The sequence below is a fragment of the Tympanuchus pallidicinctus genome, unplaced genomic scaffold (assembly GCF_026119805.1).
Source record: "Tympanuchus pallidicinctus isolate F22 unplaced genomic scaffold, pur_lepc_1.0 scaffold7, whole genome shotgun sequence".
NCBI classification, from domain to species: domain Eukaryota; kingdom Metazoa; phylum Chordata; class Aves; order Galliformes; family Phasianidae; genus Tympanuchus; species Tympanuchus pallidicinctus.
Window position 1 is genome coordinate 26688705 of NW_026294791.1, and position 21924 is coordinate 26710628.

Below are 21924 nucleotides of genomic sequence, written 5' to 3' on the forward strand. Positions count from 1 at the left end.
TGGGGGAGGCCTGAATGCTCAGAGTATTCTGCCTACTTCATTTTTGGTTAAATTTTTGTGTTTTAGTCCTGAATTACTTCCTTGCAACATATCTGCAATTATTCTTCAAGCCATCAAGGAGGGCGTTGCTCAGTGCCATGTCAGAGGGCTCTCATAATCAACTCCCTGCAAGGAGAGAGTGTAGTTTGTAAGAATTGAGCAGATAATCACAGCTAGGCTGACACATCTTAGCACAATAAGTTCCCAGAGATACAGAAGGATCCAGAGAGTCTACCAAGGTTAGAGTGCCCTGCAACACTTCCATCATGCATTTCCCCATGCGGTGCCAGGTGCCAAGAACTGCTGAACGTTTCCTTTCTTGTTGCTGGGAAAGGACAGAAGTGTCTCATCCAGTCAGTGGTCCAGAGCAGAGCATCTCTGGGCAGATTGAAGCTTAGCTGCAGAATGACCAAGGAGAGCAGAAGTTGGATGGTTTGCATGGAGAAAGAAGGTAATAGAGAGGGAATTAAGAAGATGCATTTGGTAAGAAGAGTAGTTTTGTGGTAGGAGGCAGCAAAGTAGAAGAAGCAAGTAGGCTTGGTAGAGCTGTGGTGTTTATAAGGTCCTAAAAAAAGTGTGTGTTACTTGCAGTTTTCACATCTGAGGACTAATCTGTCCTAGAGCACCTGAGCAGAAGTCCCAAGTGTGAGATTTGTACTCATGGTGGTGAGGGTTGTGTCAGATGGAGGCAATGTAACTCCAGCTGGAGCTGGAGCATTTGGATCAGCAGTGACAGGATTTAAAGCAAATACCTTGATGCAGATGTTGCCTGCCCTGATCTGAAAGACATGGCTTGAGGTATTTTGCTCCTCACTGCTTGACTAGCATCTGAATGAAACTCATCTTTCTTCTTTGAGCGTCATCTGCAGAAGGAATCAGTAGTAAGGACTGTAATTTCCATCCTGCTTTTGCACTAAATAGGTCATTTTGAATGAGGAGAGAGATGAAAATACTTTATTTGGTTCTAGGCAGTTTTGCTCTTACCTTTGTCTTAGGCTGCTGGGTTGTTTTTTTTTTTTTTTTTCCACTTAAGGATTTTTGTAATGCACTGTTGACAGCGTGAACTACAAAGCTGAAAAGCCTTTACCTTTCATACTAGTGTCCTTTCCCACAAATAAATGCACTGACAAGGCAGGTGTTCCTGTGATCTTTGTGAACTCTTTTTCCTCTGGTGCTCAGGAGGAGCTTTCCCACTTTGCTCCACCACTGTAACTGTAGCTCCCAAGTTTGCTAGTGGACCTGCTGAGGAGTGAGCAAGATGCTCATCACTGCCACTGCTATTGCAGTGGTTTTCCATTAGGGCAATAAGAACTGTTGGTGCCAAGCTGCAGTGATGCAGAGCACATGGCTGCTCTGTGCCATCTTTGCTGTCAAGTTTGAATAATGGTGAAAGTTTCAGAAGGCAGAGAAGGAAGAGTTTAGTCATAGCCTGAGGTTATTAGATTCCAGCTTGTAACTGATGGAAGAGAGATGTAGCTAGAATGAGGGTGGCTGCTGGGGGAAGGAGAGGAGACCTGTCTGGTTGTAGTTACAGATGCATTCTTGCTGTTAAGGAGGATTGCTGTGTGTGTAGTGGAAATAAGAAAGGTCCTTCATTGCCTGAAGTGAAGAAGATGTTGAGGTGGTTTCAGAACTGTGTGAGTGGTGATGTCTCCAAGCTTCTCTTTTTGGGTAAACTCCAACTCGTGCAGGACTTAATGGGAAAGGAGGGGTGGAAAGGACATAAGTAACTCCTGTGCAGCTCTTTGCCCTCTATGCCTTGGATAACAGTTCTCTCTTTGCACTGTAAATGTTGCCAGAAGAGCATCATTATCTCATTGTTAGTTTTGGCTTCCTTTGCTCTGAACACATTTCCAATCCTTCAGTACTTTTCTCTCTTCCTTTTGGGGCAGAAGCAGACAGGGAAGCCACGTAGGACTTTCTAGAGCCATTGAGAGCAGCTTTCCTCTGTCTCTTTGTTGCTGCTCAGTTGATGTGAGCCTGTATTTGTTCTGTAGACTTCCCTCCAAGCCCCCAACAGATATTCTGTCTAGAAAACCACTTAACATTTCCAAAGCTTTCTTGATTTCTTCTGTAGAACATAATTTGCAGGTATTGAGTGTCTGGATATTTTTTCCTCACTAGTCAGTTGTACTTGGATGTAGATGACACCAAGGTGATCAGTGCTGCAGTGCAGTTTGCAGTTCGTGCTCTTCATCAGAGCCTCTGAATGCTTGCTCTTGTTTTCACGGCTGGTGGTTGGTTGTAGCCAAGACTGCTGACTATTGGCGAGATCATCACTTCTCTGAGGATTGTTTTTGGACTTTCAAATGTCACTGCAGGTTATGATCATGCTCCAATGTCTTATTGCCTCCCTGGCTTTTAATGCTCTTTTTCCAGTTGAGCAGATGAGCAGGAGCACTGAGCCAGGTGTTCATCGTAAGTTTGAATCTAAAACTAAGAAACCCACCAGGGTACCTGTGAATTCTCTAACAGCAAGTTCTGCTTAACTGCAAACAAAACAATAAACTTTTTGTCTTATCCCGAACTGAAGAAGGCACCCTGCAATTTGCTGTAATGTATATTTAAATAATTGAGTTAGCAGGCCTATCAAAGGAGATGTTCTAGAGAAGATTGAATATAATATGATTATTATGCCTTGTTGGTCTCTAATGACTTTAAAATCCCTCTAATAAGGATAGCAATAATAAATCTTCATTTATTCATCATTTCAACTTCAAAGCTGATTTCCAGGGTGATACATAAGATCTGTAATAACGTAAATACCAATGAAGAACCAAATGCCACGATAGAGCCTTGAGCATTGTTGATTGCAGGATATGTTTTAATAATGTAACATCTCTGCTAGATTAATTGTATTTACTCCTTTTTAAAAAATCATGGTATGTTCATTTGGGGAAGAGGTTATTGGTGTAATTTTTGTGTAAGAAAATCACTGGTAATATGATTTGTTTTGGAAAAAAAAAAGCTATTTAGAATGTGCTCAGTAATCTGAGAGTCTAATCCAGATGTTTATGTGGAGCTCTCGAGTGCTTTGCAAATGTAGGAGTAGTAAGAATCTCTTGGCAGGTTGGTAATATCAGTGCTGCAATTGCCAGATAGGATTTCTGTTATTAACAGCGGCTCCATTTGCTAAACCAATCTAAGTGAAGTTGAATGCAAAACACAGCAGTGTTTAAACAAATTTGTCTCATAACAATGAGGACATTGCAAGAAAAGGAGATCTTTAGCCTTGAGGTATGATAATGAGATTGAAAAACAATAAGCATAATATTCAATTGCTTCGTGAGCTCTTGTGTAGTTGCCTTCACAATTTTCCTGATTTGTACTGCTATCCCACCCTTGTTTTAGAGATGGATGGCATGGAGATTTGTACTGAACCGCAGGAACTGATGCCAGATTGCTCGTAGACCGGCATGTTGTGTGTCTGCTCTGCTCTTCCTCACTTCTTTTTTCTTCAACAGTTTTCTTCTGTGTGGATGCTCATTCCCAACCCCCTTGAAAATGCCATCATGTGGAACTGAAGCAGGAAGGTCACAGTTTTAACTATGGCAGGTGTTGACCTGTCTTGTCTGGTGGCAGTGGATGCGCAGTGTCAGGAGAGCAGCAAGCAGCCTGGCAGGAAGGACTCCCTTCTCTCAGCAAATGGAAGAGCTCAGCTTAACCCCAAGACAGACGTGCTGCTCGGTAGCTGCCCTAGCTCAACTGAACCCAAAGACTTTGGGTTTTGAAACTCATCACAGATTTGTCTTTTCACCCGTGTATTTATGGCTTTGTCTGACTGCTGCTAACTGCTGCTTTGTCTGTCTCCATCTTCGTGCCTGCCCTGTCTCATCCACGTCAGTATCTCTCTTGTTTGGAAGGCTTTTTCCTTGATTGACAAGCCAAGAAGCATCATCCTACTCAAGACTTCAGGCTCAGAGTGTTGCTCAGGGTACTTCAAAACATCTGCGAGCCCAGCAGACTGCTCAGATGTCCTTAATTAATGAGAGGTCAGCTTCCCAAGCCTGCCTTCCTCCATCTAGCTCTTGTGCACACAGTTCTTCACTCAGTCTTCTGCACATTTGAAGCTCTGAAGTTGGGAAGCTTTTAGAATAAGATTTGAAGTTAGAAGAATGTATCAGAAGTGTCTTCATCAGTGTTGGCTCTTTCCTCAGCTGTCAGAAAAAAGTGCTGAAGTTGAGAATGAGAATTTCTTTTTTGTGGCCAAGCTGTCTTTCCTTGTGGTCATCCTCACTGAACTGAAACTGTATAGAAAGAAGCAGCTGAAGGAACAAAACTTCTTTAATTTGAGCCATGTATGCGTGCTATGAGCAGGAGGTCTTGCTGCACTAGCTGGAGCTTTCTCTGTCTGACAGCTTTTATTTTATCGACCTTCTTCATCAGCTGATTAACGCTCAGCTATTAATTGCTCCAGTTTGTTTGTCTGTCCCGACACGCTTCTGCGACGTCAGGCCTTCCTTGTTTTAGCAACACCCAGTGATTGCACAGCAGGGAGCCAGCATCATGCTGTGCCCTAATACCATGGCAGATATTTTGAGACAAAAACTTTTACAGACATTTTCAAACAGGAATAAATATATCCAGTCCCACCATTGGCACCTGCTGCACGTGGTACATAATGTGGAGCTGCCTGGGGTTGGGCACACACTCTGGTCTCATGGGGCAGAGGTGCAGGACCTCAAATATCATCCTGACTTTCAAAGGAGAAGCTTTTCATTGCTTACATTCAGCTGAGCTCCAGCAGCGGTTGTTTCCACGTAGCTCCTGATTTGAGCAGCTCGTGTTGTAAAGCAGGGTTTGCTTGAAGGCTTGAAAAACTGAGATGGGCAGATGAGTGTGTTGTTGTATGGAGCTGAACTACATTCGGATACATGAGCATCTTCCATAATTATACTGGATGCTGGTTTTCTTAACTTTTTAATTACTTTTTAAGGAATTGTGGTGGGAGAAGAGATCCCAAGTACATGATAAGATACAGCATCTTTTTAAATGGAATTATGCTTATTGTTTAAACAGCATCTTCATTCTGTGCTGTTCTAAGCTGGTTCGTTGACAGTCTGCTTTCTTATCTACGTAAACATGGGCCAGTATTAAACAAAACTGTTTCAGGAAGTGAGAGAGAAAAATAAAACAAAACAGTCTTTCAATGGGAAATGTAATAACATCATCCTGGTAATCTGGTTTCGTGGTGTATTTGTGTAAGTAGGACAACACCCTTAGCAAGTCAATAATTCACTATTTTATTCCCATAAGGAAGCGACAACATAGTTTTTCTTTATAAAAAAAAAAAATCAAAATAAAATCATACTGTGCTATCAGACTTTTTATAGAGGTGCATTAGTGGTAAGTGTGCGTGTCTGAAGAGAGCATTTTCCCTGTGAATTCAGACTTGGTGTTTTTATCTTTTGTGCATGGAGGAGGCTCGTCTTCATAGCTCTTTTGTAATCATAGGCACTGCTGTTGCAATGTGAGGAAGAAGCTCTGGGCTTTGGGTGTGCTTCATGGTTAGAAGCAAAACAAGCTTTTCATCCCTCTCCAGCAAGTACACACAGAGAGAAGCTATGAGAACTGTCTGGGAAGTGACAGCAGAGTGGCTGTGGGAAGATTACTGGGTTGTGCTGTGTTAGAACGTTGCAGATCATTTTGTTGAAGTCTCCAGCAGTGGTTGAAGGCATTCCTCCTGTGCAATCCAAGGTTAGATGGTGGAACAGTTCCTTTTTGGGATGAGTTCAGGAGTCTCTCCCGCTTGCCGGGCTACACACACGGTGGTTAACAGCTTCTGCTTGGGTGGAACTCTGGAGTCGATCAGGTCTGGCAATTGCCTGTCTGGATGAAGCCATGCCACACCTCATGTCTATCTTTGTATTGCACAAAGCAGGAGTGCCTCTTTCATACCACGGCAGATATCAAAGCTTTCAAAGCAAAGTAGGAGGCAAGGAGAAGAAAACACGGAACTTCTGGTATCCACCAGTGAGTGTCTGCTCAGGGCAGGTCAGCCAGGAGATGTGCAAAAGCAGCGCACGTCTCTTTCTCTCTTAGGGAGCAGCTCAGTATGAGCAGGTTGTGGTTTGGCACTGCTGTGCTCTCTGCTGCTTTGTGGCCCTTTTGGAAGGGAATGCATTTATATCCATCAGGTGGCTTAGCTGCCAGATAAAGCCTTCCCCTTCTTCATCGTGGCTTCTCCTGGCAGGAAGCAAAGATGGAGCAATAAAGAAAAGTGGAGCATACACGGCGTTCTGTCTTCTGTTATTTCAGTTCTGTTCTGGAAAAAAAAATGAGACCCTAAATGAGTTTACTTTCTCAAATGAACAGCAGACCTTTGCCATTTAAATGTTGCTGATGATTTCATACGTGTAAGTAAAGAACAATGTACTAAATTTAACAGAACAAGTTCTGAATTTTTGCTGCTGCTTTTTGAGATTAATGGTATCAGATGAATTAAATGATGCAGTGTTCCTTAGCTTAAAAAAAAATCCCTGTAGTTTAAGTCATGTTTGTTAGCCAGAAGGTGTGAGATACCCTCCTTGTGTGCAGCCCTTTGGCCTCAGGTGCATCAAACGCTTGAGAATCACTGACAGCTTTGTCAGTGGTCTGCAAATGTAGGTGGATAATTTGGAAGTGGGAAAGCTCCTCAATGAGGGAATTGTTTTGCAGTGTCCTTCTAGCAAACACTGTTTATGCAGACCTTCTCTGGTACTGTTACTCTTTCTTTTCTGCTTTGCAGCCATGCCTGTGTTTCTGAGCAGATACCTGGGTACCACTGCCATTGGCATGGCCCACGCCTAACCATGCACCTTTGGCAGGGATTTACTGTGTCAAGAAAGAAGTAGAACAAAAGGTGGAGGAGCAGTTGTTATCATCATTTTGAGGGGAGGGATGAATCACAGGCAGGTTGTAACTTCCCCACTTTGTAATCTAATGCAAGTTTCACTTCTTGCAGTCTGCACTCTGGTGTCACAGCACACAAAAGAGATACAGTGGTGGATGAGATGCCCCAGGAGCACCCTGAGTCTCTGCAAGCAGCTGATATGTGGATGGAGTTAATGCAGTTTTATTCTTGGAAAGGACCCATCCCAGGAGCTGTTTAGCTCCATGAAAGCCAAAGTTTAATGCACGCAGAGTGTACAGTGTGTGCATTTCACAATTGCATTAGTGTACTATAAATAGGGACATGCATCCACCTCTGATATTTGCTAGGAAGAGGCTGGGATGTATTTTCTGGCAGCCCTAGTGCAGAAAGAAGTTGTTTTATATATCAGACTTATCGTTTTTAAACTTTTATCTTGGAAAGGTAAAAATCCTTGGTATTCATTACCTACCTGTAAGTAGAAATGAGTAAAAGTGGTGGTAAAATGCCACCGTGCTTTCAATTCTAGCAACCTTCCTTTTGTCATTTTCCAAATCTGGTAGTTCTTGGCCACAAAGAAAAGAAAACCTAAAGTCTGAACCTTGGCCAGGAAAACCCCACTCTGAGCGAAAATTCTCCAGTTCACCATGTAAGCCTCAGCCTTGGTGAAGCTGCAGAAACATGTAAGCAATTTCAGACTTTAATTTTATTGTAGGAGTATCTACTAACAGAAAAAACTGGTGAATAAATAAAGGTGCTAAATAAATATTTGTGTACCCTAGCATACACAGCCTGAGAAATGTTTACAGGTTAACTGCTCTGAAACTGGTTTCTTAAAAGCCATTGAAATCTTGAGTTGCCTTGTGTGCTTTGGACCTCATCTGTGTGCTGAAGGAGGAGACGTTTCTCCATTGGATGCTTCTCCAAAGCACTGAACCCTCCTGGCTATTTCAAATAAATCATGTAACCCAACATTGTGTCTTGGTCCGAGCCTTCTCAGCACGGAACATGCACCTCCAAATGGGAAATGTTCACATCGCTGCCTGTGAGCAGCTGGCATATAAAACCAGCCTGGCTTCTGCTGGGTGGCTCTAGGCATGCCCTGCCTGGCAGTGCTAGGTTAACAGTTGGGCGTGATGATTTTTGAGATCTTTTCTGCCCTGAATTCTGTCTTCTATGTTTTTACCCCTTGTGTTTTGAATGTTGTGTATTGAATTTCTAACTGCAGGTATTTGGAGGATCTTGGGATAGTTTCAACTGACAGTACTTGACTAGTGTAAGCGTTCTAGGCACACATTGTTTATTTTTGTTTAGTTATTATTTAAAAACTGCCTTTTCTCACACTTTTAAATGAATGTAACAATATGAGCAGAAAGAGGGTATGAAAAACCCTTAGCTTTTTTTATTGTTTTTGCTTTTCAATCCAATCCTCTGCATTCCAGCATATCCTACATGTGCATGTTTGTGCATTGCTTGCATGCAGCACCTTCAATTTTGCTGCAAGAAAGCAGGCAGCAAACGGGACCAGTACTTCAAGTCATGCCTGCTAATGTCCCTTAGGGTCTCCCTTTCATTGTCACCACCTGTTGGATGCTGTACCAAGTGGCTTTGGTGCCACATGGGTGGTAGGTGTTTGCTTTGGGGTTTTAGATGAAGCCTCACAACGTGGATGCTGCTGAGGGAGGTGGGCATCTTTCAGAGACAAGAAATGAACTATGGGCATCATAACCAAGATCAAATATTGATCTTTGCTACAGGTTAATTTCAAGCTCTTCAGATGGCCTGCAAGTAAAATAATTCAATTCACTTTTGGATCTTTTGCATCCAAAAACCTATGCTCTATTTTATAAGCTGGGGTCTTCAGCAGTTGAGGCACTGCAAGGGGTGTAAAGGGCCATGACTACAAGTTTGCAAGGCTTGTGGCTTGTAATTGGATTGCTCCTGACTGGGAAGCTTTCTTGTGTAAGGCATACAGATGTTACCCAGTCCTGTTTCCCTGTTGCTGAACTGCTGCAGCCTCTGAGTTGTTTCATCACCGAGGCCGCGGTTATCACCTATGGAAGGCAGGCAGTGCTCACCTGTTGGGAGTTTGGAGAGGTTTTGCTCAGTGTTCACGAAAGGCTTTGAAAGCTGTCGGAGAAGAAAGGTGCTCTGGAAAACCTACTGACTGCCATGCGGGTTTCTTGGTGCTCTGTACATTGGGCTGCGGTTCGAAACAAAGGAGGGAGAGTTTTAGCCTTCCTTGCGTTGTGGTTCCTTGCATTCCAAGTTTAGCTCCTTGCTCATCTTTTTTTCTCTCCCTTCCTCTGCTCCTGAATCTTCTAGTTGCAGTTTGAGTGGTGCAGTGTTTTCTTTAGGGCAGGGTCGCACCATTTGCTTGCCTCCAAATACACTTCTGGGGTTTACATGTAAGAACTGTTTGGAGGTGGACTGCTGAATTTTCAGTTCCTGTGGGTTGTGCTAAGACCTTCCCTGGTCATTCCTGTGCTACACCAGTGCTGTGGTTTGGGGATGGCCTAACAGAAAGTTGCAGCCTGTACCCAAAAACCTGTCTGATGATCTCACCTGATAGCTGTATTTCTCAAGGCAGCAATCCTTTGTTTTCCTGCCGTCTGTGCCTTTAATATCTTTCTGCTGCTTGTTTTCTCTCTGTTTCATTTCTCAATTTGATCTTTTTAGTGGGCTAGATAATTACATTTACTGAGTATCCTTCCTGCAGATCACCATTGTTATAATCTCTTCCACTTGAGAAATGGTTTCCTTGGAATAAGCTTGCATCCAACTTACAAATGAATTACATGAAAACATTTATATATATGTTTGAGTTTTACATTTAAACTATACAAAAATTGCATAGCTGAAAGTCTGTTACACATGCACATCTTAACTATGTTTTGGTTGCTTAGTTATGCACAAGTGCACAAAATTCTTTAATTATACTGTGACTGTTTTTTCAATACCAGCTTATTTATAGAGCTTCCTCAGGTCTAGAACACAAATGGGTCTTTAAAAAGTCTGGATATTGTGTAATGAAAGATGGCTTGTTTGGTAACTGGACAAGTTGTGCTGTTGGTCATTTGTGCAGTTTAACTTTCTAGAATGAATTTATCCTACAAATTATTAAAAAGATGCAGAAATCTGGCTGCTGGACATTGGTTGTATCCCTGGTGGATCTCCTCAGGAGCATCTCTAGCCTTTTATCTGTGAGCCTGAGTGAGCCAGAGCACAACAGAGCCTTTCTTTCCTCCGTGGGATCAAGGAAGATGTTAAGATGTCTGATTCTCCCCCTGCCACAGTTAATTTAAAAATTACTTTCCCTGTTGAATTCTCGTCTGCCCTACCTCTGTCAGAGACCTAGCAGGCATAAGGCACTGTAGCAGGCCAGTGCCTTTGGTGGAAAGTTACTTAACATGATGCTATATGCATAATGTGATAGAAAATGATGCGTAACACTGTTGGTGTTTATGGTACTTGGACTGCATGCTAGACCAAATACAAACTAACCGGAGGAGCTTTTTGGTCACGAAGAAACCAAGTGATGAGTTGAGTGCCCAAGGTGGGCATACAGCAGTTGCAAGCTGTCTATTGGATTTGAAAACTGGCCCAGTGGAAACAAGGGAGTTAAATTACAGCTTCATAATCAGCTGTCCCTGTTAGAGAGGGGATAAAAGCAAAACCCAAGATCCATGTGCTGAGGCACTCACTCAGCACCAGCACTGCAGCTGGCAGAACGCTGTGTCCTCCTCCAGGCATAGCTGAGCCCTGCTGTTCTGTGTCAGAAGACAGGGATACCAAAAGGAGCAAGAGCTGCGAGCTGTTTGCATCACTGGAAACTAGTGGCTGTGTTATAATGAAGGATGAGGTATGTGAGGTGTTTTTTTTTTTGTGCTTTTACAGAAGCAAAAAATCAAGATAAGGTCTGCTCAAGTTAACAGAACCGTGCTTTTGTCAAACTCATCAGCCCAGGAAGAATGGTGCTGGAAGCTGTCGTAAGCTGGGCCTGGAAAGGGGTAGTCTGGTGAAGTAGGAGGGAATTTGCTAAAATTTCCCTGTTCATTCTAAAGCAGGCATCACCCTTGAGGGAGCTGCTGTTCCCTAAAGCGTTAGATATATTACAGGGCTGTAGAAGGAACTGCTCAAAAAAAGGTCACAAAGACTTGCTGCTGTCCTGCCTGCCTTCAGGGCCAGGTCCTTCCAGATCTGACTTTCTGTTAGTTTGTCGTGGTCCCCTTCCACCCCTCCAGAAATGAATCCTAGCAGTCTCATACATCTTTTGCAGCAGGCACGTTTCTCCAGGCCAGCTTAGGGTGGTGTAGGAAGAGGAAAGCCTTTCAGGGTGATCTTTTCAGACATGCTGGAATCTGTGTAATACATGCAGATTTTTAAACAGCTTTTCTGTCTGGTGATTCTGTTGGCAAAATTGGCGTGTTGTTTGTGCACTTGTGCTGTGCTCAGTACCTCATCCTGCAGCAGCGCCTTGTTGCACGTTGGGTTCAGGTGCAAGTAACTTCATTTCAGAAACCTGGATGAACATTTTCCAACAGACCTTTGAGCAAACTTGGTTGGCACCCTTCCAAAGCTGTTTTTCATTTGGTTTGTGTCGGCGCAGGCAGCACGATCAGCAGGGTGATGGATTGCCCAGCGCTGGTGGACCCGAGGAACTTCTGATCAACGGGAAGTTTCTCCAGAGGTCTCACTGGTCGAGGTGTATGCCTTGTGCTTGGCTTTGGTGCTCTTGTGGTGCTTATTTAGTTAGCTTCAAATAGGCCCAGAAACAGCATCACAACCAGTGTTGCTGTGGTAATGGCGCTTGCAGCGATGTCTGGAAGTACCAAAGAAATGTTTCTCATAGGAACAGCCAAAAGGATTTTTTTCTGTTTTTTTTTTTTTTCTCCCTCCTTCCCCCTCTTCTAATTGTTTCAGTGTTATAAGTTGATATGCTCATTTATCACTGAAATTGTTATTAATGGGTGCTGTTTTTCTTTGTCACATTTCCATGGCAACTGGGTGACATGTTTGTGCAGAACTATCTGCTTCCAGATGGAGATCTTCATTCATAAGATTTGCCTACTGAGAATTTTTGCAGAGTATTCAACTTAAAAATCCTTTTTCATCACCCTTCCAAGGAGCTCTGTGTGAGGGATGGCACTGCTTTCTGGTTTCTATTGTGTGATGGTTTTTATGGTGGACGTTACGCTTGATAATATTTCTAGTTTTAATCTGTGGTTCATTCATATTATTTTTCTTATGATTCAATGAGACTGCTTTGCTTCAGTGCTGCATTTGCTGTGACAGCAGCACTGAAAGCACATTGCTTTCCCATTTGAGTTGCTGCAGCAACTCTTTTTATATAATCACAGAATCACAGAATGGCCAGGATTGGAAGGGACCCCAAGGACCATGAATCATCAACCCCCTGCCACAGGCAGGGCCACCAACCTCCACATTTAATACCAGCCCAGGCTGCCCTGGGCCCCATCCAACCTGGCCTTGAACGCCTCCAGGGACAGGGCACAAGGCAGTAGTTTTCTATATTTTTTTAAATATATATTTATGAATATGTATGAGAGAAGCATGCAGATTTATTGCTCTTTGTACATATACCTAGCTCTGAGGGTCAGTGTCCTAAAATTTTAACCACATTCATTTCTTGACGTTTAATTTTGCGCATGAAAGAAGCATGAAGATGTTTCACTTCTGTCCATTTTGATATAAAACTGTGTTTAGGAAAAAGAAAAAGGTACAGCTGATGAGCATGATGGAGTGAGGTACATATACACAGAACTTTGTGTAATTTCCTTTATCCTGAGCTTCATGCAGCTTTCAATGTCTTGTCGACTGTCAGATTTGATTGAGGTCAGGAAGGACCTAATTAACACCTCAGGATTGCTCTGGATGGGTTTCTGATCGTTCAGACCAACGTATCTCAAAGTGCATCAATAGCAGATGCACCCCTACCTGATCAAGCAAAACCTGGTGAGCAGTTTTAGCAAATACCAGAGGTGTTACCTGTAGGGAATGCATCAAAAGCCTGTTTCCCCAACCTGTCTTTAACGTAATTTTCGTATTATTTTAAAGCCATTAATAACCATCCTCCAATGGTGTACATCTGGGTCTGTCTGTTACTTAAACATCCATTCTTTTGCATTTACCTTGCTTCTATCCTGACAGTAACTTCAGAGCCAGAACAATCTCATAAATACCACAGGATTCTTGACTTCCGAACACACTTCTGGACATCTCCAGTATATGTTATCTACAGAGGATAGATGTTACCATCAGCTGGTCAAAAAAATCTATATGTAGCTCTTGCCCTCACAGTAGTAACATGATTGATGCAGCGCACGACCTGACTTTGTGAAATACTTAATTGAATGTAATTGCTATATTTAGTATGTATGACATAATGGCTGTAGTCCTATACGTGGTGTTACGTGTCAGACTCATTTCTAATCTGTTTCACCCACTAGCAGTGTCCCAGCTGGCCAAGATGCTGGATAGCACCTTCTCCCTTGGCTTGGCACCCCTTTGGTTGCTAAAAGGCTCATTACAGTTAGCATAAATGGCTGGGAAAGGGCTTAACACTGACTCATCCCATTGCTTTCAGGGCTTGTTCTGCATTTCCCATGTCAGATCCCTGCTCGAAGAGATTTGTGAGGAGCTCGTAAAAGTGTTACAGCTTAGCTTGATCCAGAAAATTAAGGAAGTTCCACATGAACATGAAGGATGAAGCCTTTGTAAATGCCAGAGGGAGATGCAAACAGAAGTTAGTGTTTCTCATCAGCTACCAAGAGGGTTGCATGTATAAATGTCAGCATTTCAGCGGGGATTCAGGTAGTTGTGAGCATTTAAGCAACTTAGCTCAGTGGCCACTGACGTTAATCAGAAATGGTTTTTATTCCTCAATAAATTGGGTAGTTCTGCTTGTAGGTGTTTCCAGCAGTCCCTGTCTGTGCCTTGGAAGCTGTGGGGCTTGTAGTCACTGGCATGTCCTCCTTTTTCTTTTGATGACAGTTTAAGTAGTCAGCTGTTTTTTTCCCTTTGAACATGGAATCATATCTATCTATTCCTATCCCCACTGAGTGACTACTCAGTATGAGAAAACAATGCCAATATGTTGTACCTATGCTCAATATGTTAAGGAAAATATTTTGCCTGTAGTAGGAGCTTGTGAATAATATCATTGCTTCAGACTTCACAGTGCTGACTGTTCTGTCCATCTCTGTGTGTGTGATGCAGCAGTTGATTGTGGCCCTATCTTCTCGCTCCCTTTCCTGAGCTCAGGTTGATGGTCACCCCCTGCAGGCCCCTGCTGTGCTTCTCTGCTGTTGGTACGTGCACTGCTAGCTCACAACACCTAGGTTTGATGGAGTTGCTTGCTGCCTGGCACTCTGGTCCGTTAATCATTTATTTAGGCATTGAAGTATGCCTGCTGCTCACTCAGCCTGCTGCTTTCTTCACGTGCCTCATCCCCAAGAGTTTGCCACTTAGGTTTTAGGGCAGATTGTCAGCTTTAGGTTTTGGCAAATTTATATCCCTTTGGAGATGCGGGTAGGGATTTCTAATGCCCAAACCCATGCTATATAATAGATGGGTATAAGTAAGACACTTCCTATTAAAAGACTGATGTTACCAGTGCTTACAGAAGCATGTGCAAACTTTGGCCTGATTATTTTTGCATTCTCCCAACAAGAAGGCAGGTTTCCCTGAAGTAAGACTTGCTAGTTGACATGGTTTGTTCAACTTGTCCTAGAAACATGATGAAAAGTGACTGTTTTATTTTTGGGAAGCTTGCTGCTGCGTGCCTCAAGCACGAACTGATCCAAGCATCTGTGCTTTTCCTCTACCTTTTTCATAAGGTGGAGAGAAGAGTCATGCCAGCTGCACAGATAATTGAATAGTTATTACATTGATAAATATGAGGCAAAAGCACATTTACTAATCCACGCTGTTAGTTATCTGTGCAAATTGTGCAATAAATCCCTTAAATGTCTTGTATGCACCTCACAGTCCTCATCCTTGCCTGGTCTGACAGTCCAGTTTCTCCAACATCTGTTCTCTTTATAAGCCCTACACAGTTCAGGATGTTCCCTGCTGAAGAACATAAGTTAGGTACAGATATTACAGTCAATCAAGCATACCTAATTTTCTGGCTTTTTTGTGTTAAGGCTTTTTGGTTTTATGGCGTGTCACCTTCTGACTGCCTTAATTCCATTTAAAAAGGCAAAAGGTTCAGCAAATGGGCTCGTGTATACCAGTATAATAATTCTTAATTCATGTTCTTCCAGTGTGTTTTAAACTCTTACATCTGTTTTGAGTCTGCGTTTGAAATGCTGCTATTTGATACATTCTGTGGTTTTATTTAAGCTCTCTATTAATGTTTTTAATTATTTAAAAAAAGTTATTTACTAGACTGAATGCAGAACCTGCCTCTATCTTAAAATAATCGATTTTTCAAAGTTAGGCTTATTTGACCTACACTCATTTGTTCATAGTGTCCTGAAAGCGAGATTCCTAATAAGTGATTTTTTTGTTTTGTTTAAATACATTAAACCCAGGAAAATCCATTTCTGCTTTGTTTTCCCCTGAGCAAGGGACAAATTGCTTGACACCCCAAGGAATGGGTTGAAAACGCCATTAATAAGGTTTGTGTGGTTTCTTTCCATTAGAAAATGGAAATGGAAATTCTTTCCATTTCCAGGTTTCATCTTTTATTCCCACTTAGTGTATCTCATTTCATTTTGCACTGATACGCTTACCGAGGCTGCAGTCCTTGCATCTCTTCTGCATGGTATATCTGATGGGAGGAATGGGGGCCCAGAGCTCTGGGCATCTTTCCTGTGATTTGGCTTGCTGCACAGAGAAGCCAGGCAAAAAGGCATAATAGCTCCCTGTTGTTATTGCAATCACTGGGCTCCTGAGCTTGAGAGAAAGGAAGTGAAGAATCCCTTTTCCTAAAATCCATGGGAGTTTGGGGATGTTGTGTCCAAGTAAAGAAAACCCAACTCTGAGTGATGCTGTTAGCATCTGCAGGTAAAAGGACATGGCAGGGCTGGCACTGGAGCTGGGAGTTGAGCTCTTTGAAAAGCTGAAGCGTGATAGAATAGTAAGGGCAAAGCAGTCTTACTTCTTTCTCTACTTACTTCTCTTTTTCCTTGTTTGCATGTAGGATCTCTCCCGGGGTGACTTTCACGTGTAGGAAAAGCGGTTGTGGTGAGGAGTGGGGGAGGAGAATTGTGTGGGAACGTGCTGTCTGTCATGGGGTACCTTTTAGCTCCATTGAAACAGTGCAGGAGAAATAATGGAAAAAATGCAGTGTTTTGGAGTGTTTTTCTTTGTTTTTTTTTGTTTTTTTTTGTTTTTGTTTTTCCTGGATTGTAACCTAATTTTTGATTTGACTTTCGCAGCATTGCTTGATTTTTTGTTTTTTAATGCAAAGAACATAGAGGAGCAGCCTCTGCATCATAGCTGTGTGTATTGCTTCCTTTCCCACTGCCAATGAAAAACCTGGGAGGCTGCAGGAGCCAAGAGCTTCTTTATATTCAGAAGATCTATACAGGAAACCAGGGAGCCTGGGAAGAGTATGTCCTCTCACATACCCAATATCCACTCTTTACAGGGCCAGGCAGGAGAGCTGCCTACCCATCTCTGGAGGCCAGACTAAAGCTTCAGCCAGAAACGTCCTTGGTAGCAGTCCCATTTAAGCCTTTCAAACTACAGACGTGTGGGTTTTAGTTGCCTTGCTGGATGAGGGCCTTCTCTAGTCAGCTGTTTTGGTTTCAAGTTTTTCTTTTTTCCCGGTTGCCGAACTACACTGGTTCAAAACTTTTTTTTTTCTTTTTTTTTCTTGGTGCTCAGATGAGTATAGGATCAAACCAGTGGAAGAGGTCAAATACATGAAAAATGGGGGAGAAGATGATCAGAAAATAGCAGCCAGGAACCAAGAAAACTTGGTAAGGATTGAACTTATCACTTCTCTAATGAAATAATGTGGCTGTGCTTTTGTAATGAAATATGCAACATGCAGCACATTCAGCCTGCAGCTTACACGCAGCAAGAGGACTTCCCTGACAATGCCATACCTGGCTGTGAAGATCACGTGGACAGTGTGAAATACAGCTTTGCTTCCTGCTTGTCTTTCTGAATTAGGCTCTGCAGGGAGTGCTTCCATGATTATACTCACCTCCTTTGCAGATGTAAATATATATAGTTTGAAATATGTGTGTCTGTCTTGCAAACGAGTCGGTGGTAAAACGGCAGCACCCTGCCATGATAAAATAACCTATTTAAGTAGATGCTATTTGCTCTGTGCTTCATGGTTTTACATATTTTAAAATTCACCATTCAAAGTAGAGAAAGAAGTACATTCACAGCAGGGCAGCTGCAGGAGTCATTTTGCATGCGTTGTGTTTTCCCTGACTAGAGCAGCTTGCTGGCTCACTGTCCCACCATCAAGAAGGAGATGCCAGCTCAGTACCACTAGAAATAGCTGGGATACCACTGATGTGGCTTAAATCATGGCTGAGTCACCTCTGGCATTTGTCAGAAGTCATCTCCTCTCTTCTAAAGCTGGAGGAATATAGGTTGTGTAATGGGCTAGCTGGGGCTTGGCCCAGTTTAATTTTTTGAAGACATTTCACAGTAGTAGTTCTGTATGGAATTCCACATCTGGTTCCATTCATTTTTGCAGCTTTCTTCATGTAGGATTGTTTTTCCTCTTCCCCCATCAGTGATATCAAATGGGGAACATCAACAGCGGATTTTGGTGGACCTGTTACCATTATCACCAGCTCGAGATTTGCTTTTTGCCATCAGTGGAAAGCTGGACACAAAGCCACCACAAATTTTCCTTTTGCAGAAGATGCATGGAGGAGGGTGAGCAAGCTCCAGGCAGTCTGGATGCCTTCCATCCCTCTTCTAGATGCACGTGCTTGCAGTACAAAACAAGTACACGTGTCTTCTTGCTCTGTGCAGCAGTTTATTTTGCTGGGTAATATCCTAAAGCAGGTGCTTGAGGAGCACACAACGTGATTTCTGCGCTGCTCTCCAGATTAGCCCTGTGCTACCTGCAGCATTGCATTGCTCCAGTGGATGGCACAACCTCAGCTTGCAGTAGGGTGCTGGAGATTCTTTACTAAGCACTGCTGAGATCATCACCTTTCCTAGTAGCATCCGCAGTGCCCTCAGCATAACTGCAATGCAAGCACCTTTGTTTTGAGCTGGGAGGAGTGTGACTGTGAGAATTTTCGCTCATTTTAGAGACCTGGTGCTTTGTTGTGCTCATTTTTTCCTGTTTTCCTGTGGAAAAAGCCTATCAGCTTAAAAATGTTTTAAATTTACAGCTGCATTTAGGGCTTTGGCAGAAGGTTAATGCCACTTGAGTGGCAATCAGGAAGAGTTCAGGGAGGCATAGGTCTGCTGAGGTGACACAGCACATGCCAACATTTTGTGCTTTGATTAGTGACTGCTTTCTGGCAGCACTTAAGTGTTAGTCTGATTAAATTTAGCAAGAGACATTTCTACAGCACAGGGCTTATTGTTTTATTATTGATGCTTGATGAGAGCAGTGGGTTTGGTGGAAAGTGTAACTTAATGTGGGGCTGAAGAGCTAGTAGAGCTTTCTTGTCTGTTTATCTACTGGGAGAAAAAGAGAATAATGCAATAAAGTCTTCAATCAGACAGGTTGTATATACTTTAAAACAAAAACCGTCCTGAAACACCAAAAGGCTTTACTTTCCTCTCCCTCATCTTACTATAAGGAGATTATACTGACTGTAAATGCATGCAGCTCTTAATCTTGGGAATTGTCAAGTCCTCATCCTTCCTGGGTTTTTAAGGATGTTTCACTTCTCCTTAGTAAACGTGTTTATTTCACTGCCTAGAGGATAGGTTAAGCTACCCATCATTCAGGCTTTAGTTTTCTTAACGTGTGAAAAGCTGGCAAGCACTTACATAATCCCATCTTCTCATCAGATATTTCCAGGCAACAGAAATGTTTGGAACAAGGAAAAGCGTTTGGAGAATAAGCCAGCCCTTTTCCTTCCTCCCTCTCTCCTTAATTCCACCTTTTGCTGTTGTCACAGCTGCTAACTCATATCTCCTTCCGAAATGGAGCTGGAGGATGGTGTTGTCCCATGTGGAGCTGGCCCTGGGGGTTGGACAAAGCTCCGTTCCTGGGGCACCATCTTCTTGGCTTCCTCCTGAGGGGTAATCAGGGCTCACAGCTGGAGCAGGGCTGACAGTGTAGCACAGAAATACTCTGCAGACATATCAGCAACAAGAATGGCTGTGGTAGGGCTGCACGACAGGCAGAGCAGAAGATTCTCCACGTGCAGAAACTCTGGCAGAACGAAAGACCTCATTGAATTAAAATGTAGGTTGTTGACAGGAAAAAAAAAAAAAAAAAAAAAAAAAAAAAGAAAGAAAAAAAGCCAGGCTTGTTTCTTATTCACTGCTTTACCCAGATCATTTTTGTTTTATTCTCCACTTGCTGCTTGGATATCTCCAATCCTGGTTGAAGAGAAAGGATATTGGGCTGATTTGCTCTTGAGATGTCATTTGTGTGGGGGAAGAAGCAAGCACTCTCTAGAGCACACCAGCAGGGTCTGCCTGGAAACTTGTGGGGTCAGGGACTGATGGGGACAGGGGCTGCCTCTTGCAGGGGCATCTTCCTGGCCTTCATGTGGTTCCCCATAATTTTGAGGGCACTATGGGTTGCTTGTGCAGTACTGAAGAGTTCAAGGGTTTTATGATTGCCATAACCCAAACTAAAGGTTTGTACCAACTTTGGGTTTATTACTCAGATCTGGGGTTTTCTTTCAGCTTTGAATGCAAGCAAAAGCTGATGCTGGCTACTTCATTACCTTGAAGAGCTAAAATGCTAAAAATCAGCAAGTACCAATCTTTTAAAAAGTTAAATATATTCTAAAAAATACATGCAGAAATAAATAGCACATTTTTACTATTTCTAAAGGCCTGGTTGTTTTTTTTTGGTTGTTTAGAAAGGACTTACTGTTTAGTTCTACATCATCGTATTAAGTGTACAGAGCACAATCATAACAGCCTATTTAACATTCATCATAGGACTAATTCAGTTATCCTCACCGCCATCCTCTTGGAGCACTGATAGTTTTCCACTCTAAAATTTTATTGCAGAATAAGGTAAGATAAGATGTGCTATATTCATGCAGCTTTGGAAACTTGATGAGTATCAGTTTTCCTTTGAGACTTTGCAGTAGTACAGAAGCCTGGGAGAGCATTAGATATCTAACTTTGTGTTAGACGATTGACTCGATATTTATCACAGTTCAGTTCTTGGATGCTTCTGTACCTTTTACTAAGAGGAATTGTTTCCTAATCGGTCATGCCACAATGTTACCTGTTGGAACTTCTCTGTTTTGTTATCCAGTCCTCAAAACTTTTGGGCATAATGATCTGTTTCCTGAAGCTCAGTGAAATTATATGGTGGAGGTTGAGATGGATTGCTGTTGGAACTGGAAGAAAATTGTATCTTTGTATTCTGCTTGCTATCTCTCATTCCACCTTTAATAATACAAGCATAACACCTTGCATTTTCCTTCCAGTAAGCTTAAGTTTCCATTCAACTTACCTCCAAATGTACTTTTTTGGTCAGCCTTGTGTGCGCTGTTATTTCCAGTGTCTCAAGCTTCTCCAGCCTGCTGCTGTTCTCCATGTAGCATTCAGCTTGGTAATACTCAGTTCTGCACAGCCTTGGTGTCTGTAGGTCTGTCTCCAATGCCAGTACCATCATCTGCTGTGATGCATTACAAGTATATCACAGTACCTGACAGATGAAATGCATGAAGTTAAAAGCCTGGCAGAAAAGGATAAATGAAGCAATTTTAATAACTATATACAAAAGTGAATATGCTGTGCCTAATATAAATAATAAATAATAAATTGGCTGTGCAAAATATGTCTCATAGATCTGTAAATCAGATAAACATTTTGTGAGATGTGATGCAAATATTGACACATGCTGCAGTTCCTGACTGAGTTAGGCAAGTATAGCCAATTCTATTCCCAAGTTCCCCAATCTATATATATATAAGCTACTACTCTCCCTGGTTAAATTTATTGGGGATATTTATGGTGTTTTCTTGTCTACATGTGTAAAAAAACCCCACAGATGGCTCTGCAAATGTAAGTATATAATACGATTAGTTTGGTATTTTAAAGTGTTTAATTCCACTGCTGCTTATTGTTTCTAGACAGGCTTAGAATTGCTGTGTTTGAAATGTGTAAGTCTGTACAATTGTAATACACTGCCAGAGAGCTTTATGAAAATTAAATGTAGCATCATTTTCATGTATACTATAGCATCAAGATTTCAGGCTGTAGGTTTCCTAATGATTGCAACAATAGCATTGTGTAGTGAACTCCCATTGCACTCTGCTTATCAGGGGAACTAAAGCAGAAACGCCTGAGACCACAGGCCTCCATCCTTAGCATGAAGGGGCATTTTTAGTTTTTGTCTGCCCCGAAGTTTGGGGCCTGAAGCATCAGGCAGCACACCACACCATCCTTTAATGCTGCAGCAATTGCATGGGTTTGGTTCCTTGTCTGCTGTGAGGGCTGCATGTCTGTGCATCTGTCTGCCTAGGCAGAAGTGACTTTTGGCTTCTCTGCCCCATTTTCCTTTCTCCTCCATTCTTTCCAGATGTAATGCCTGTGTTCAGCAAAACTCTTGAAGATACTGAGGGCTATTGAGTTGAAATTTGGGCACAAAAACATGTGGAAAAATTGGATAATTCTGGGGAGAAAAACATTGAAACATCATTTGCACAGAGTGGGGGCTGCTCTGGGAGTATAATAATAATAAAAGGGCCAAGTGAACAGTACTGGATGACTTGGTATTGTGGCAGGGTTGCTCACAGGCTGGTGTGGCGCCCAGCCGTTGCTCTGTTCTCCTATGCATCTCCTATGGTCCTGGGAGCTGGAAAAGAGAGCTGAGAAGTTGCAGGACATGAAGCAGGGCTGCTCCCCACCATGTTTTCCCTCAAGCACAGAAATCC

General features: G+C 42.5%; 2 protein-coding genes across 3 annotated transcripts in view; both read left to right on the forward strand.

The window, feature by feature from the left end:
• Positions 1-21924, forward strand: part of LOC128072182 (uncharacterized) — a 406177-nt gene that overhangs the window by 78903 nt on the left and 305350 nt on the right. The gene's annotated exons all lie outside the window — the stretch shown is intronic.
• The window catches only part of CUNH1orf21 (chromosome unknown C1orf21 homolog), an 88013-nt gene that overhangs the window by 37866 nt on the left and 28223 nt on the right, over positions 1-21924 (forward strand). For both annotated transcript variants that reach the window (XM_052665715.1, XM_052665714.1), the window contains one exon: positions 16748-16842. In XM_052665715.1, the coding sequence (XP_052521675.1) occupies positions 16748-16842 (95 nt within the window). The remainder of the gene's footprint in view (positions 1-16747; positions 16843-21924) is intronic.